This window comes from Anser anser (genome assembly GCF_964211835.1).
Source record: "Anser anser genome assembly, chromosome: Z".
Taxonomy (NCBI): domain Eukaryota; kingdom Metazoa; phylum Chordata; class Aves; order Anseriformes; family Anatidae; genus Anser; species Anser anser.
This window is the reverse complement of record NC_139723.1, coordinates 61,674,213-61,693,482: the sequence shown is the minus strand read 5'-3', so window position 1 is coordinate 61,693,482 and position 19,270 is coordinate 61,674,213. Positions and strand designations below refer to the sequence as shown.

Here is a 19,270-nt window from a genome sequence, read left to right as displayed (position 1 = left end):
GTATTGCTTGCAGCCTTCTAATAGAGATCTAAATAAATATTCATGCTTCCAAAATGATGTGAGAATCTGAACTGTTTTAATTGTAAGAGATGATGACAATACTGAGGTGAACAACCTGTTTTAACTTTAAATATCTCTTTAAAGGTCTCATCAATTATTTCACTTAAGGGATTAGTGTAAAACATGACTTTAACTGGTTAATTTTTTAGGTGTGTGATATTATTCTAATGTCAGTGATAGTTCATTCTAAGTCTGCTCAACCACTATAGTAACTAAAAAGGAGCGGTGTCTTTTCTTCATATGAGATGTGTTGGAAGCATGGATGGGATGTACTTCAGGCTTCAATTTCTATAGTCCTGCCGTTGCTGACAGGGGTTCTGTGCAGCCCTTTAGCCATTGTCTCTGCTTTTTTAATTTAGCATGTTTCCATATGGCATATCACACTTCAAATCTTGCTCCGTATGTGTTGGTGATACATGATTCAAAGAACGAATGCATTCAGACAAAATACATCTATGCTTGAATCTTTGCCCCTGTCTTCCAGCTCTTCGTATGTCAAATGTCTGGTCCTATCTATCTGTATTCACACTTCCAGCAATGCTTTGTTAATGATTCATCTAGGTAGCTGGAGGAATTATAGCAGATCCAAGACTTGAAGGTTGTTCATGGCGTCACAGGGTAATTCAGGTTGGAAGAGATCTCAAGAAGTCTCTAGTCTCCTGCTCAAAGAGTTTCAAATCAGACTGGGATGGTCAGGGCTTTATTAAGTCTGGTTTCAAGTCTTCACGGCAGGAGACTGCGCAGCCTTTCTGAGCAGCCTGCTCTGTTAATCTGTCGTTATGGTGAAGCTTATCCATGTTATAGTGAAAGTCTTCCTGTATATTCAGTGATAACAACTCTTATTTCTGCTTATCTTTTTCACCCTCGTACCATAGGCTGATGTAAAAAGTCTGTCTCTGTCTGCTTGATGATCTCCTTGGTGGTAAGGAAGACTGCTGTTAGGTCCCCCACAAAAACCTTCTCTTCTCTGGGCTGAGCAGAGTTCTCTTGTTGATCAGACTTTGCTTATAGCATGGATTAAATGAACTTTTCTGGTCCTAAAGTAGTATTCTAATACAGAATTTGAATTGGTTTAGGTCAGTTATTTGTCACCAGACTAACGTTAAACCACATTTTTAGCTGCAAGTGGTAAAAAAAAAAAAAAAAAAAATAATAATAAAAAAAATAAAAAAGAATTTCAGTTTAGGTCTCATCTGACTGTAACATCATTCTTCAACAAAATACTTCACACATCATGAGTAAATACATTTTAAGGGGGATCACGAGCTTATTTGGGCATGTTTCTTCAGAAATTAAACAGCAAAGACTTCTCAAACCTTAGTGTTTTCAAGACTTTCTTTGATAAGCTTGCAAGGTTTTTTTAGCCTTATTTGTCACTGATTTTTTTTGGTGTTTGCAGCATGCTCCTGATGAAGTTCTGTAATTCTATTATAAAATTGCCTTTCATTTGGATTCCTTTAACTGCTAGCCTTTTAGAAGAGATCTTGACTGGATTCGTTAATATAGAAATGTGGGTTAGCATTGGCTAACAGCCAAATGCCCACCCATCTGCTCACTTACCACACCACCCAGCAGAATAAGAGGAGAAAACAGGATGGGAAAAGCTCATAGATCAAAAGACAGATGAGGACGTTGCTTACCAGTTGCTGTCATGGGCAGAATAGTCTTCACATAAGAAAAATAGATTTATTGCCAATTAAAATGGATCCAGTTAGTGGGAAACAAAAAGAAAAAACACCGAAACAGCCTTCCTCCCCCATTTTCCAAACTCAACATTACTCTTTCACTGCAGCCCCCTCTACCTTCTGCTTGCACTCCCAGAGTAGGATGGAGGTTGTGGGAAATCTAGTCTAGGGTAGGTCCTCCACAGGCCACTGTTCCTATCAGGAACGATCTGTTCCTGCATGGGCTTTCAATAGGCCACAGCTTATTCAGGAAATGCCTCTCTGCTCCAACATGGAGGTCTTTCATGAGTTGCAAAGTGGTTACCTGATGAGTAGAGAAATACCTCCTGTTCTGGCCCTGACATTCCCTGTGCTGTTTCTTGCTCATTGTTCCCTCTTCCTCTCTCCCTTTTGTGCGTTCTGCTGTTCCTTAAATACGTTTTCACAGACATGCCACACATGGCTGATAGGCTTAACTGTAGTGGGTCTGTTTTGGAGCTGGCTGAAATCGGTGATGTCTGTTGTGGGGCAATCCTGACCTCCTCCCACAGAGGGACTCCTGCAGCTCCCCTAGTAGCTGTGACTTGACATCTACACCATTCACAAGAATTTAAATACAGCAGTTACTACTCTACTAACATTATCTATTCCTCTTATGTTGTGGGGCTGCTTTTAGCTTTTCATCATGTTGCTTTAGTGGCTCAACATAGGGCTGTAAAAGGCTTTTGTATAACTTTGGATCTGAGCAAAAAGCATTGGTGCTGTCATATGATAAACAGATGTAGGCAGAGAAAGGTGGTGATCTTTGTCCTGTTGGTTTTCTTGGGAGATGCCTACGCTGTTCTGAGAAGGAAGTAAATATTGTGAGATAATAAAGTTCAATCTATGTTCTCAGAGAGATTTGGAAAGGTAAATTATCTAAAGTTGGGCAGCTCCTTTATGCTTGTTCTAGCTGGGGAAGGTTTTAGAGCTGTTTTAAGTCTGTTCAGAAGAGCAGCTACAAGAGTTGAAAGGGATAGTCAAGTTTGTCCTTTGTGTGTCATCTCTGTAGGCTCTGCTTGGTATAGGTTTGTTGCATGAAGAACAGGATCTGTGTCAGTGGCTAAGAGCAATGTTTGTTATGAGCAGTGTGGTGCTGTTGTAATCCAGCTCTCTTCTTCCCTCTCTAACCTCACTCCACTTGTTTCCAGACTGCACTTTACTTGACAGAAAAAAGGCAAACATGATTAGTGAGAGTTCTCCTACCTCACAAAACTATACAGCCTCCATGTTGTAGAAGGCCATCTTAGCCTAAAGATGCATGGCAAACATATGTACACTGAACTTGAGGCCAACGTATTTAAAAATTATAGGTTTTAAAATATTTCCAAATGTTTAATCCCTAGCATTAGATCCATTGCTTTAGTCACAATAATATCCTTGTGATTATGCTTTTCTTATTCTAACTACAGGAAACATTTTCCTGTTCTTGTTTCCCTTGGTCTTACTAATTGATGTTAATGTGCAAGCTATGTTCTGAACACTAAATTTTACCTAAAAAAAAAAAATAACAGTTTTTTTTACATTTGACAATTGTAACTTAATTACATTTTCCAGAAATTTAATAACACCAGTAATTTTTCTGCTGTGCAATCAAACAATTTCACAAGTTTTTTTATTTAATCTTGTTACCAGGAGAAGATGGAGTGAAGAACAGTCTCTTGACACTTTTGAGTTATCTGTAAATTCACAGATTCAATTCAAAGATTGAAGCTCAAAAAATATGGAATTTTGGCTTTCTAGGGGTTGGGGGGGAAGTTGGGTATTTTAGTATTTTATTTCTCATTTCAAGAGTTCTGGTGAGACATGTATGCGTTCTGTCAATGACTTACACGAGTCATGCTTTCTGTATCTTCAGGACTCTACAGGTACTTTTGAAATAGGTAAACTTCCAAAGTTTTGTGAAATGTTGTTAGCAGTTGTTGCCTGTTGTTGAAAGTTTCTAGAAGGGAAAAGCCTACAATCATAGATAAAGGTAATACTGTTTTCATCCAAGTGCTGCTTCTTTCTTAAAGTTTTCCCATGGAAAACTCTACTGTGTTTACAACACATCAAAAACTACTGCTTTCCTTTTCAAGCGTCTCTTTAGAAACAGGAAAATATGTCATTCATAGAGAATGTAACTAGCAAATTCCCAGTAGGCAAAGTCAGCCTGTCAGTCTTGATTAAGTTTTCTGCTGAGTCTTTAAAGTTCCAGTTGGGTTGCTGAATACTTGCACTCATATCTGCAACTAGCATTATGTGGTGTCCAGCTGTCACCTAGACTGTTAACACTTTCTTCTACGTGAAAGTGATTTTGAAAGGGGACAGAGTAGCATCTTACGTAAGAAAGCTGAATTGCAAGTATTTCAAAAGTGTTTATAGCTTTTTTCACTAGGAATATCTGGCAGTATGCAGAATTTGCAGAGGAAATACCAGGCTGATTCCAGCATTACTACTACTTAGTTCAAAATACACAGTGACATAGACATCAATAGTGGCTCTAGTATAGTCATACACCTATTATGAGAGAATGATGTTGAGCTGTTAGTCTCTGCATGGAGTTACTGAAATTACTCACAAGGATCCTATGCCAGCTAATTACAGATACAAGCTTACATGCTGTGACTCATTAGAATCTCGCAACACTCAACAAGTTAGCTTTATACCAGTTTTACTCTTTACCTTTTGTTGTCATTGCCCAAGCATCTATGCTGAGGAGGTTATATAAACCGTAAGTCAGGTACCAGCTCTGGCCCTCAAAGAGCTGTGACAAAAAGTATCCTCAAGGTAGCCAACTTCCCAAGCTTTATATTATATGTGGATATTTATGGACACACACAATACGTACATGTGAATAAAATGAGAAAATAGCTTTGCAACCTCTACTTGGAAAAAAGCTACACTGATCATTCTAAGTATTGGGTTATGTACTGTTGTCAGCCAGTTCATACATGCTGCATCAAATGATCGTGTAATTTTGCAGGAGACAGAGAAAAGGAGAAGAGCAGAAGAAGCATACAAAAATGCTATGACAGAACTGAAGAAAAAATCCCACTTCGGAGGGCCTGACTATGAGGTACAAATTCCACTTAAGATTTCTAAAAATGCCAGAGGTTTTGAATATTGGCTTGTTTCTCGGAGGAGTGTATATGTGAATCAAGCTGTTTGGCTTGTGCAAGAGTGTTCATGCCATTTCAGTTTTTCCAACTTGCAATCTGAAAACCAGATTAATCTCAATCATTAATTTTTTAGAATGCAAGTTGGTCTTCACCTCAGGTTTCCTTATTCTGCTTTTGTCTAGAGCAACTTGTTTACCAGTATTTCTGGTGATTTTTGATTATTTTTCATACATTTGATTCTGTTCTTATGCAATAGTTTTGTACTTGTCCTTTGTAATGGGTCAGCTGTGTGGGTGTGTAATGTGCATATGAAAACCCTAACTTCAGAGGCAATCCTAGAATCTCAAGTTCAAATTCAATTGGTTTTTAACTTATCACTGCAAGTTTAAATGTGATCATAAGTTCAGGGATTTTAGGCTCTATTTCAGCTGTTATATTGCATATTTCAACAGCTCCTTCCTCAGGTATTTAGCCAAATTCTACGAAGTTTAAAACACCCTTTAAAGAATAATATAAACTAATGCACCTATGATGCAGTTTGCGTAATTTTTAAGAAATTGAACCCTTCATGATCATTACTCAAACACTTGTTTCTATGAAAAAATCATAGCCTGAGTAATAGTAGCAATATGTTGAGGTATTTAAAAGGTATTTGAATGTAAGGTTTCTGCTGACTGTAAAAGAAAAAGATGGAGGAAGCAGGGCTTCGTCTACCTGGTTACCACCACTGCTGCTTCTCTCAGATATCCCTACTGTAGTGTTATGAAATTTGCTAGACAGTTTGTTTTACAATATAATAACAGCAGTAAACTTAGCTTTCTTAAATTACCATTTTATTTATTAGACCTGAATTTTTAATACATGACTCAACTCTACCTGCTGCTTTGTTAAACTGTTGTTTCCAGGAATTATCAGGCAAGTGATTCCCTGTATTGTATCCTGTTTAATTAGCACACATCTGAAATCTACTCAAGGCATTGGAATATTCAGAAGTAGATTGACTGCACAATTACATTAATATGCTCATTTTTCTGACACGCACCGTAAACATTAAGAGATATATGTTAATTAAAACCTGTGTGATGTCTAAGTGTATTGACACTTGCTCAGTTTCCTGTCTTTTCCTTGTTTATATAGCTACCTCTTAAGTTATAGTTAAAGGGAATAACTTCCTTTAACAAGCACATTTTTCAGATAAATTGAAATTTGAAAATATTGAAGTCTATGGAAGAATTTAATTCTGTCAGTTGTATGCATAATATATAAATATGTATTTCTAATATTAAACTAAAATGGAACTCTCATATCTCCAAAGTTCTAAACTAGTTTTGTTTCTTATGCCCTAGGAGGGTCCTAATAGTCTGATTAATGAAGAAGAATTTTTTGATGCTGTTGAAGCTGCTCTTGATAGACAGGATAAAATGGAAGAACAGGTACTGATGCTTGACAAATGTTTTAATGATGGGCACTTCATGGAAGACTTCTGTGACATAAACTCAGTCCTAGGGTACATCTCCTGAAATGCTAGATTTTTATATTGACTCTTTTAAGTGGAATTCAGTTCTTAGTATTTGTACAACACAACTAGCGTTGTTTAACACTAATTTTTAGTAAATGAGTTCGCAGCTTACATAGAAAAGGACAGTGTAAATATTAACCTAACTGAATATCTGTGGTTTCTAGTTCTTAAGTATATTGCTTCTGTACAAAACTTGCCTGTGTATGTAACTGATGCCTGTTCAAATGAGTACCAACCACGGTAGCTGTTTCTTAAAACCAAATTACTGCTCTAAAGTTCTTTTGGCAGTAGAAGTGGCAAGGATCAAAAAGGGTTAAGGTGTATGGCATGAAGTATGTAGAGTATAAGAATATGCAGTAGGATATAAAATGAGAGAGCGTAACAAAGTATTGTATCCTTTGTCTTACAAGTGTCTAGGCTAATGAAAGTAATGAACGCAGTGACTAGGTTAAGAAGTATTAGACTTCTCAATAAACATATAGTACCCAAAAGAGTTTACCTGTGTTGCTGTCTCTTAGCCAAGAGTATAAGTTTTGAGTGATTGTTACTACCACATCCTTAATGCTGCCAATCAATTTTTCTTAATCGAGGAACACACCTGGAAGCATAGATGAAATGAATGAATACTTCATTCACCTAAAAGAGAATCAGGATTACAACTTAACGCCTGTCAGGGATACCATTAGTTCGTGTTTTAATGTGGTAGCCACTATATAGACTGAGGATGACTCACTCTGTTTAGTAGTCCACCCAGTAGCAACTGACTACCAATAATTAAACCTATTTTGTTGCAGTCTCAAAGTGAAAAGGTCAGATTACACTGGCCAACATCCTTACCTTCTGGAGATGCTTATTCTGCTGTGGGGACTCATCGATTTGTCCAAAAGGTAAGATATTTCCCATGATTTTCTCAGAACAATGGGCTGACTTTCGATATTTCTATATAATTCGTATTGGTAGGTGAGATTGATTTTTATAGGTGTTTCTAGTAACTTTTAATGGTTTACTCATTTTCAATTGAAGCAGCTGGAATTGTAGAAGGACTGTTTTCTCTCTTGGCTCAACAAATACTAATTTGAGTGTTTATTTAGAATACTCTTGACTTGTATCAAGATTGCCAGAGATATTAAAGAGAAAAAAACAATTTGCTAACCTCAGTTTTTAAGATTCCTTCACCAAAATTTATTGAATTGATTAAAATAAAGTTTTTTTAAAAAAAGTTTCTTGTATCTTGATCTATTGACTTTTTTTAGTGTTACTGGAAACACTATGCTCCTCAGTGCCTCACTGGGAGTATAATACATAATAGGTGCATGAAATCAGCATTTGCTGCTGTGCTTGCTGCTTATGGTGCTTTTGTTTTCCTTTTCTTCATTATCTTGTGCTTGCAAGTTGGTACTGAATGCTCTGTTGTGCCTTTGTTCTGATTACTTGGTTTTTTCTTTGTCTGTCTCTGGTAGCCCTATAGTCGCTCTTCCTCCATGTCTTCCATTGATCTAGTCAGTGCCTCTGATGATGTTCACAGATTCAGCGCACAGGTACTGTATTAATGTGTAGAGCGGGGGTTGCATATCTTTGCTGTATTTCATCCTCTTCTCTAGAACCTAGTTTTTTTGTTACATAAACCACTGCTTGCTTCAAACTAGTACATTGAGACAAACAAAGGACTTCTCTATTAGAATACTAAATGGTTGTCTTTTTACATTCCGCTTGCATGCATATCACTCCCGCAGAGGCCTAAATCTTGTGGAATTTTTGGATTGGTTTCAGTAGCTTTAAATAAAAATGCATACACCTTAAATTCTGCATTTTTGATTATTGTAAAAGTAGGATAGCACCTGTTTTGTGTGGGATGGAGATGGTCTTTGCTTTGAATTGAATAGATGTTCTTGTTTTTAAATCAGATTTAATTTTGTCTTTAACATTTGTCACTCTTAATGACATTAAGATACTAACTATTAAGGTTCAGTACTATCATTTTCTCCATCTAGTAAAAACATCTGAAAGGTTATGAAGTGTGTTGTTAAAGATTGTGGATGTGATTTTTTTATTGAATAGTTTCAATATATTCACTGATCCTTTGGAAAGTAAGTCTGATTTCCTGTATGTGCAAATGTAGTTATATACACCAGTAATGCACAAAATTATTTTAGGTGCTTGCTATGGCGATCACAGTTTAAAGTTGAATTAATTAGGTGATTTCACACGTTTGCTCTGTAGTCTCAAAATGTTGTTCAAACATGGCACGCAAGCCATTAGTTTCCTTCTGCTGTGGTCCATGTCTTACTGAGAGTCAGAGTCGGACTTTCTTCTGTGATATGTTGTTTTGTCTTTTTTTGGATATTTACTAACACTGCAAACAAGCTGCTTTTTCAAATAGAAGGAATGGATTTTCTTTTGATTAACAGAGCCGGGAATCATACCACCTGCAGGCATTACTGCCATCTTTGTGAGCAGAACCCTAGCACTTACACTTGCTTATTGGACTGAAAGCCTAACACTTGCCTTGACCTATTGCAGTCAGTTAATTGTTAAATTTTGACTTATTGTGAGGGGAAAAAGTATACACGTTGTATTACACAGCATTGATAGACTCATCTACTGGTAGTCCGAGTCAAGTTAGTATGTTAAGTTTGTTTGAAAGGAGGGGGCAAATCAAGTAATAGAAAGCAAATTTGAGTCCAGAAGTAGGAATTGGTTGTCTATCAGGCTGCGGGTACGTCACCTGCTCAATACAAGGAAAACTTATAATCACTAAAGAATGCAGGCCTTCTCATTTTTGCGTCTTTTATGCCAGTGATAGCATTTGTGCTTCTACATGGTAATCTGAGCTCTGAGTATTAGAGCTCTGGTGTGGCTGAAAATTTAACCATTTAAAAACAAACCTGAGCTTGACCACGTCCTTATCACAGTAAAGCAGATTGAGATTAAAGATCGTGGCTAAATGGACTGGAATATGGTGGCAAGGCCTTGCTCTTCTCAACTGCTGCGTGGATTATACGAAGTAGAAGTTACCACTCAGTGCCTTAGAATGTGGTTTTGAGTTAACAGACTCACTGCAGAAAGGATGATCTTGTTAGTTTATAAATTCTTTTCCACCGTTACCCCAATATATTTTTTCTAGAACAAATTTCTACCAGACTAACAAATCAGTCTATCTGCTCTGGAGCTTCACTACTGATGAACAGGCAGGTAAAAGACATCTGAAAGCATGAAGAGAAAACAGTATGCTATCTTTTGGTGACAACCTGCCTTGGACCTTTTAAATATAAAATTGGCCTCCATTCCCTGGCAGGGGATTTGGCTTTTGGAAAGGCAAGCTAACATCTTGATTCTGAATACGTGTGACTTGCTTCTAGACCTCATTCGTACCAAGGGAATTTTGGTGTCAGGAAAAGGTCAAGTAGAAACCTGCAGCTTTGTTTTTAAAATTGAGACCTTTCAACATATATTCTGATGGGAACTGTTTTTTCACTGTGCTTTCAGAAAGACATTGAGTTGTTACTGCCAGTTGAGTGGGAGGCTGTAGGCTTAAAATTCTGCAGGTGTTTTGCAGATCACTTTGTTTTAAAGGACTATCAGTTTTTAAAATAAATTTAGCTGCTGAGGGCCTTTTAAGTGAAGAACTGCCCACTTAATTTTCAGCCTAAGGCTGCATGGTATAGAGGATAGATGTGTTTTTGCAGACCATTTCTGTAGCCTGCCAAGAGATATTATTATCCCAGGGGTAATAATATGACCTCTTCCATGTCAAAGAAGCTGTGAATATTAACTCTGCCTAATACAGTACCTAAAATAGATGCAGGTTTACAGACAACAGCCTGCAGGTAGATCATAGATAGTTTGGATAGGTAATGCGTACGAGACAGTTGTAGGCACTGCAGTTCCTTGGTCAAGTAGAAGCAATTGCTTGCTAGTGAAAAACAGCTCTGCTCTGCAAGTTGCAGCAGTGATACCTCTGTGTCCCTTAATTTAAAGGGCAGCTGTCTGAAAGATGGATGGTGAGGTTTTCTGTCTGAAAGAAGTGTGACCTAGAGCTAGTGAATTGAATATTTAAATAGTCCACATTCTGTTATTTGACTTGGATAGTACTGTCATTGTGTCACTAGAGGAAAAAAGTTTTCTAGGAAACTTGTTAGTAACTGTCAGGAAAAGATGACTAGTCTAAAAGCAGAAATACAGATCTTGCTGTTTTTTTTAGTTCATTATAACTCAGAAGAAAAAAAAACTCAAGAACTGGACTGATAAATTGTTTCTGTAGATAAGTGTATGGTTAAACTGAAGTAGAACTTCCAATAGATTTTATTTTGATGTTATACTTGGAGGACTTTGACTTGATTCAATTACCTTTTTTTTCTTCCTGGTCTTAAGTGTATTGCCTAAAAAATACATTTTATAAACAGAATTACTGTTTAATTTAAAAGTAAAAACATATTTCAATTCTATATCATACCAGAAAAAGACAAAGTATTCTTTAATTTTGCTTTCTACATGTTGTACTAGATCGAGTAATGCTTTTCCTTTTAAAAAAAAACAAACATACATTTCTAGTAATTCAGGAAAACAGTGTCAATCACATGGTATTACTTGCTGTGTTAAGTTTTAGTAGTCACCTACTGTTTAGGTGAAAATTTAGTAAATGGTTTACAGAATTTGTAAACATTACACAGCAGTGTATACCTGATTTTTGCCTCTATTTTTGTTTGAGTGTGAGTGGGATTTGGAAATGGTGGGAGCAGAAAAAAGGAAAAATTATAGAATAAGATTACAGATACATAATAAAAACACAAGTAAAAATGCATTTTCTGTCCTACCATCCATTTTCATGCACGTCATATAGAATAAAATAATGACATATTCACATAGCTGTATTAAAATTATCAAATATCTGGCCTTTAAGAAAAGCACATAACTAAGTAATTTTAAATGAGAATTTTATAATAGAGGAGTCTCTGCATCTTGATTTAAGAATGTGAGCATTTCTCCTTTTTTCTAGTTTGCTATTGTGCAAAGCTGTCAATGAAACAGAATAGGCAAGTTTTGCTCATGACTGTTTCCTTCACTGCTGTTCTGATATGACTTCGAATAAGCATTCAGTTTTTTAGAGCTTATCTGTGTTCTTATATTGGGTTTACCTGTGTCAACCACAGCTGTCTGCCCCTACTTCCCTCCCCCTGTCTTTGTTCAGCCTTTTAAATGTTCTTTATTGGTTATTGGGCTTCAAGTCTTACAGTGCATTGTAATTCTGTTTAGAGATACCTCGATCAATTTTCTGAATGCCGAATTGAAAGAGTCTTATGGTAGAAGTATAGTAAGTTTTGGCAGTTTAGAGGTACAAAGGGAAGATGGGAAGTACCCATAAAGAGTGAAGTTATAATTAGAATCAAGGTTTTGGCATTTGTTTCTGAAGTCTAGAAGTATCTGTTCTCGATGTTTATTGATAGAGAGCTCTGTTGTCCTAGTTCAGCTCCTGCACAGGATTTGAAGTAATGACTTGTGGCTTCCAGTACTGTACCGTTGCCTGTCCAAGAAGATGCAAGAAATAATTTAAAAACGTATATTTTTTTCTTTAAAGGTGGAAGAGATGGTACAAAACCATATGACTTACTCCTTACAAGATGTAGGAGGAGATGCCAATTGGCAGCTAGTGGTTGAAGAAGGAGAAATGAAGGTAAATATCTTCTTTTTTGCCTAATTAGTACGACATATTTTTATTCTTTTTGAATACTACCTCTCAGTGAGTTACGCTGTTAAAACTTCTGAGGATAGCATTGTTTAAGCTAGGACTGGAGTCCACAAGAGCTGCAGCTTCCTATGTAAATCTAAGAATAGCTTTGTCTTTATGGATACCTTCATTCCCTCCTACTTAAAACTTGTTATTAAATGACATGTAATTTCAGTGTATAAGAATGTTATTTGGTAGCAAGCTACTGTCAGCTATTCTACTGTGCTTATGTGGATCCTTGTATGTAGTGATAATGCAGTTTAATCCATTTTGTAGCAGAGATTCTCAGAATAATGGTACTTTAATGTGTGCTTTAATGCTAAGAACATCTTCATTAGAGAAAACTGTTATGACAAATTATTTGTGCATTAGTGTTCCAGGAAGTTTTTTTAAAAATGAACTGGTGTTCATGTTTTAATTGTTTAAAACTTCAATTTTGATATTTCTGTTCTGTGTGTCATCCTTTGTATTTGGCCATAGGTATACAGAAGAGAGGTGGAAGAGAATGGAATAGTTTTAGATCCCTTGAAGGCAACGCATGCAGTTAAAGGGGTAACAGGACATGAAGTTTGCCACTACTTCTGGAATGTCGATGTTCGTAATGACTGGGAAAGTAAGGAATCGTTTCTTAAGTCTTGCATGTTTATCAGCAATCATTGAATTATAGTATCCAAAACTAGAAGGGGCTCACAAGGATCATAAAGTCCAACTCCTGTCTCCACACAGGACTACATAAAAATCAAAAGATATTTCTGCAAGCATTGTCCAAATGCTTCTTAAACTCCAGCAGCCTTGGTGCTGTGATCTATTCCTTGGGGAGCCTATTCCAGTGCCTGACCACCCTCTCAGTGATGAACCTTTTCCTAATACCCAACCTGACCCTCCCCTGATGCAGCTTCATGCAGTTCCCATTCTGTTGCTGGGGAAGAACACGGGCTCCCCATCATGGGTAAGCTGTAGGCTGCCGTCAGGTCACACCCGTCTCCCCTTCTCTAGGCTGAACAAGCAAAGTGACTTCATCCGCTTATTGCATGTTTTCCCCTCTAGACCCTTCACCATCTTTGTAGCTTTTCTTTGGACACTCTCTAATAGTTTTATGCCCTTCTTATATTGTGGTGCCCAAAACAGCACACAGTGCTCCAGGTGAGGCTGCACCAGCACAGAACAGAGTGGGACAATCATTTCCTTTAACTGGCTAGCAATGTGGTGTTTGATGCACCCCAGGGTACGGCTGGCCTTTTTGTCTGCCAGGGCACACTACTGGCTCATGTTCAACTTGCACCAGGTCTCTTTCTGTGGGGCTGTTCTCCCACCTCTTGTTCCCCAGTCTGTTTGTTGCCCCATAGACTTACGTGCAAGCCTAAGTCAGCATATCAGCAAGCATATTGTTTATAACATTGACCTAATAGCAGTGCTTTTTTTTTTTACTGATGGATTTCTTTGCTTTTTGTAGCAACGATTGAAAATTTTCACGTAGTGGAAAATTTAGCTGATAATGCAATCATCGTTTACCAGACACATAAGGTAAGACTAACCCTCCACCTGTATGTGTACCTTACCAACACAGTTTTGGGCATATGTGCTCTAATCTATTTTAAAATGCTTAACTAAACGTACTGCTCAGAAAACAGTTCAGAACAAGTTATTTGTGAAACTGCAACTTCGTCAACTTTTTGAATGTGGCTTGATAGCATAAGTGGTTGTGCATGTTTATGATATAGTGTGCAATCACATATTAGGATTGATTTTAATCTCCAGTAATATAACCTTCAGCAAGACAAGGGTCATATAAAGCAAACTGAAGCAAAAAATCAACACCGACTTCAGACAGGAAACTTGTACCACTGTATTATGTGCTTTTTTCCAATATCGCAAGCTACTGTTGACCACAATTACTTGACATATGTATTTGCGTTATAAAGTGGTGTAATTGCTGGTATAATATTTGTTCTTATGACTTGATTATGATTCTTTTCTTCCCCAAAGAGTTCTGGTGCAACTTCACTAAAAACGTAATTTGAATTGCAATCCAGCAATTGTAGCCTAACGGGTTCCAAAAAAGGAAAATGGTAACTAAGCGTACAGGTTAATTTTTAATCTTGCATGATTCCAAGTGTTAGTATACTCAGAAATTTGAGCAAGTATTTTTCTGAGAGAATTTTACCAGAAATGCTGTTACCTTAAAACAACCTTAAAAGAAGACTTGGTTTTGAATGTAGCAATTTTGTGATCTGTGTAGTGTTGTGGTAAATACTAGGCATTTTTAATTCTACCAAGTGTCAGGAAAAGGGCTTCCATATAGCTTCATATTTTATCAGATACTTTTGACTCTGAAATTTTCTATTAGAGAATGTCAGTTTACCCATGTCTTGCTAAAGTGATTGCACTTAAAATACTGTATTTTTTTTATTTTCTCTGCCCTTCCATGCTTCTGGAGGCCTAGCTAACTGTAGATGCATCTGTTTATACTTAACCAGTGTAGTTAATAGTGTAGTTTGTACCTTACAAGTATTAACTAAAATGTGAACCTGAGATTGAGAGAACAGGAAAGGAACTGCCTCTTCCTGTTTGTCTACGAGAAGTATTGCAGCTCAGCTCTTTGCCGAAGGCCTTAAACTTTTTTACTCAAGTGCAGCAGTGTAACCTGACATGTATCCATACAACACCTATGCTTCTTCTGTTTCAGTTTTGAAAATTGCATGAAATTATTAGCATAGAATTTAACAAAATTATAGACTTTTTTTGGTTTGGAGGTGACCTTTAAAGATCACCCACCTCCAGCCCCTACCCCCCTACCCTGGGCAGGGACACCTTCCACTAGATCTGGTTGCTCAAAGCCCATCTAGCCTGGCCTTGAACACCTCCACAAACTTGTCATCCACAACTTGTCTGGGCAACCTGTTCCAGTGCCTCACCACTGTCATAGTGAACAATTTCTCCCTTATATCTAACATAAAAGTAGTCTTTTAGTTGAAAAACTTTCTCTTGTCCTATCTCTACACACCCTTGTAAAAAGTTTCTCCACCTTTCTTAAAAGCCCTCTTTAAGTACTGAAAAGCTCCCCAGAGCCTTCTCTTCTTTAGGCTGATCACCCCTCAACCTGCTGAGAGGTGCTCCAGCCCTCTGATAACCCTCATGGCCCTCCTCTGGACTTGCTCTAACAGCTCCATGTTGTTCTTGTGCAGGGGGCGCAAGATGAACTCAGTGAGTTGGTCTCACAAGAGCAGAGTAGAGGGGGAGAATCACCTCCCGTGACCTGTTGGCCACACTTCTTATGATGCAGCCCAGGATACGGTTGGCTTTCTGGGCTGCAAGTGTGCACTGCTGTCTCTTGTCCAATTTTTCATCTACCTGTATCCCCAAGAACTTTTCCACAGGGCTGCTCTCAATCCATTCTCCACTCAGCCTGTATTGGTGCTTGGGATTGACCTGACCCAAGGCCAGGACCTTGCACGTGGCCTTGTTGAACCTCATGAGGTCCGCACGGGCCCACCTCTCAAGCCTGCCCTGGTCCCACTGGATGGCATCCTTTCTCTCCAGCGTGTTGACCGCACCACACAGCTTGGTGTCATCAGCAAACTTGCTGAGGGTGCACTCGAACCCAATGTCTGTCATTAATAAAGATATTAAACAGTACTGGTCCCAGTACTTGATGAAACTTTTTTTTTTAAACTTAAATAACGTCTGATCTTCTTTGTCTTAATTCTTTTTCCTCTGTCTAAAGATAAAAAAAAAAGTACTTGCCCTATTGTTAAAAGCTTATCGGGTGTCTCTCTGCAGAGGGTGTGGCCAGCTTCTCAAAGGGATGTGCTGTATTTGTCTGCCATCAGAAAGATACCAGCATTCAGTGAAAATGATCCTGAGACATGGATTGTATGCAACTTTTCTGTGGAACATGATAGTGCTCCTGTAAGTACTATTTTCATTCTGTCAGGTTCTGCTTTTAAGTTACCTCTTTTCTCTTACGTGGTGATGGTGTCGCAATAGAAGTGTGAAGTAGGTTGCGGGTCAGAGTAATCATGCAAAATACAGGTTATTTTAAAACTCAGTGAAACAATGACCTGGGTGTTCCAAGCCAAAAGCTATCTTGCCTTAACAGTTGGCAGATCTAAGGTGTTGCAGAAGATTGAAAACAAAACTTTTGGAGATGTGAAGACTGTTTAAAAAATTAAGACTTTATATTGAATCAAATCAATAACTTCTCTGTGTTGTCAGATGTGGGAACAGGTTTTATAACTTTAGATATAGGATCTCTTAAATTTCCAGTGTACACAGTTCTGCCAAAGAATAGGCAGTGAATGCTTTCTTCGGAGTGTTTCTGTGCTGATGCTTATGCCATTGTCTGTTTATAAGGGAAAAGTTACTCATGTCTGTAAATGCAGATACATTATCCTTTAACTGCTTTCCTACTTGTTTGTTACAATAATTAAAGTAACCAACTTCTAATATGTATGAAGCAAACAAATCGGAGATTCAGGCATTTCAGTTTAACCCTTTCCTTATTAACCAAGTACCTTTGATTTTATTTGCATTCCTGTTAATCATTTGCCAGAATGCATGCTCTCTAAAACACAGCTTCTTGACTGTCTTAGACTTTATAGAAAATTAAAATGTTACAGTCAAGCATGTGGAAATATAGAAAATTAAAATGTTACAGTCAAGCATGTGGAAATAAACTTAGTTTGAAGCTTATGAATGTTTTTTTTCTTTTCGGTAGCTGAACAATCGCTGTGTCCGTGCCAAAATAAATATTGCTATGATTTGTCAGACATTAGTAAGCCCACCAGAGGGGAACAAGGAAATAAGCAGAGACAATATCTTATGCAAGATTACATATGTAGCTAATGGTAAGTCTATATTTCTTTTCAGCGTGACATTTATGATATATGCTTCTTATTATTATAAAATATTGTTTTAATAATATAAATGTTTAGAAAGATTAAAAATATAATTATAAAATACAATTACTCAGCTATCAGGAAAAAAAAGTTGATGTGGTTTTCTGTTAAACATACAGGACACTATTTGTGGTATTTGTGTTCAAAAAGATCTGAATTTGTGTTACACCAATCGGTGGCATTCATCGTGTGGCATTCTGGGAGGAACAAATTAGTGTGTAGCATAAGTACAGAAATTTGGGTGGAGGGGGGTGGGAAGAAGTGTCTGCAACTGTGTTGCTTTGCAGTAGCTCTTAGTTTCAGCAATAGTAAGTTTTTTTTATTCATGTATTGCTGTCAATTTTTTCCCCCAGTTCATCTTGTTAGGCTGAAAAGCTGTAGGTAGTAAAGATACAGTTCTTACCCACAGTGTTAAGAAGGTACAAATATATTTTGTATGAGGATGTTTGCAAGCCTTATGATCTACTCTACATTTTTTTGTTTTTAACTGATAGAATCCTTGGTATTGACTTAAATTATCAAAGCCAAGCTGTATTGTTACTGTACCCAGTATTTAGAAGTGTGTTATAATATTGGAACCACATAGCTATTAGCTTGTCTCCCGCAGCTACAAAACACTCTTATTATTTTTAACCAACTATTACATGGCTTACTAAGGAACCAAAGTCTGGAAAATGAGTTCTATAGATCTTTGGCATGTAGGAGTGATGTGACTCGTACTAAGTCCTGTGCAAATGCTGTTATATAATGCTAACCTCTGCGGTTATAAAGCTACTTTGTTTCCTGTTTCAAAAGTTTCCCAATTATTTAAAAATATATATTTTCAGTGACAAATTCTGAACTATGATTATATAGGAAGTGGTAGCTTCTTCTGCAAAATACTTGAGCAGTGAATTTAAACATATTTCAAAGCTTCTCATATTTTAAAGCTACTCTCAAAAATAATTTATAAGACATTGGCTATGTAGCAATTTTGCAGACAGATGCAGCAGTAACTGAGAAGTTAACACTGATTTCTGTTGTATTTGAAATAAGAAGTAACTTGGATCTTCCTTTTTTGTTGTTTTTTTTGAAGTAGAAAAATTATGATTATTCACTGTTACTATTTCAGAAGGAATTGCAAGAATACAAACTTACATCTGCATTTCTAGCTTTTAGAGGATTTACTGTATTTCAATGCCTTTCTTTCTGTTTACTTGTAGTGAATCCTGGAGGATGGGCACCAGCATCAGTGTTACGAGCAGTGGCAAAACGAGAATATCCCAAGTTCCTGAAGCGTTTCACATCATATGTGCAAGAGAAAACAGCAGGAAAGCCTATTTTATTCTAGTACTAGCAGGTATATATTCTATTTTAATTTGACTCACTGCTTTAAATATTTAGGGCCAACAGAAGTATGTAATCTAGAAATGTTTTATCATAATTAGCATGAATTCAATGTTTATTAACCAATGTATGCAATATGCTTCTTAAAACATTCATGTGTTATTCACATGGAAAAATAATACTTCATAACTTATGTAGCCCTTATTTTTTTAGACCTACTACCTCTTGCAAATTTTCATATGCATGTCTGTACTGGTTTTCTCAATTGTCGCAGATGTTTTGTACATGTTTTGAAAAGAATACATACTGAACTATCTCTAAAGCCTCATTAGGTTTTGGTATCTATATCAGGTGGCCAAATACCATCAGAATTAGTATATTATGAAGGTCAAAGTATTCTTTTATATTGACAGAATAGTTTTGATCTGGGTTTTTTATTAACAATGGAAACTTTCTGACAGACCAGTGTCAACCACTAGAATATTTTAAAGGTTGTGACCTAAATTTTCAGTCTTTCTGGTAAACCTGAAAAAGAGAAGCAATTTACAGATGCCTTCTGAAGTTAGTGGACGTATTTTTATGGTATATGCCATTGGGCTAATCTAAAATGGTTTTAACATTTAATTGATGTGACATTAGGAAAGGATTTCCCAATCACTTGAGGCTCAATCTGTCAGACATAAGCATTTGTGCAAAGTAAGGCTTTGCTTTGCTTAATTTTTGTTAGTGCGTAGACTGTAAGCCGTAGAATTACAGCTGCACAGTAGTATTTGGTAGCTCTAGTATTAGAGCAAGATCTGAAAGCAAGCTTATCACTTTTCTGTGCATGACACAGGCTGCCTCTATTTTTAGGCTCTATTTGTTATGCCAGATTTCAAGTCTTCGTCATCTGATCCTTCTGTAACAGGTAGCCCTGTAATATCTGATTCACGTTTTTA

At 37.0% G+C, this 19,270-nt stretch overlaps 1 protein-coding gene across 2 annotated transcripts in view; it reads left to right on the top strand.

Moving 5' to 3' along the window:
- Positions 1-19,270, top strand: part of CERT1 (ceramide transporter 1) — an 81,957-nt gene that overhangs the window by 59,204 nt on the left and 3,483 nt on the right. The window contains exons 8-17 of one of the 2 annotated variants that reach the window (XM_083817991.1): positions 4,729-4,821; positions 6,211-6,297; positions 7,178-7,270; positions 7,844-7,921; positions 11,959-12,054; positions 12,589-12,721; positions 13,562-13,632; positions 15,889-16,017; positions 16,826-16,955; positions 18,209-18,345. In XM_083817991.1, coding sequence (XP_083674117.1) covers positions 4,729-4,821; positions 6,211-6,297; positions 7,178-7,270; positions 7,844-7,921; positions 11,959-12,054; positions 12,589-12,721; positions 13,562-13,632; positions 15,889-16,017; positions 16,826-16,955; positions 18,209-18,336 — 1,038 coding nt within the window. In that variant the 3' untranslated portion in view covers positions 18,337-18,345. The remainder of the gene's footprint in view (positions 1-4,728; positions 4,822-6,210; positions 6,298-7,177; positions 7,271-7,843; positions 7,922-11,958; positions 12,055-12,588; positions 12,722-13,561; positions 13,633-15,888; positions 16,018-16,825; positions 16,956-18,208; positions 18,346-19,270) is intronic. The other variant, XM_083817992.1, reaches the window with a different exon arrangement.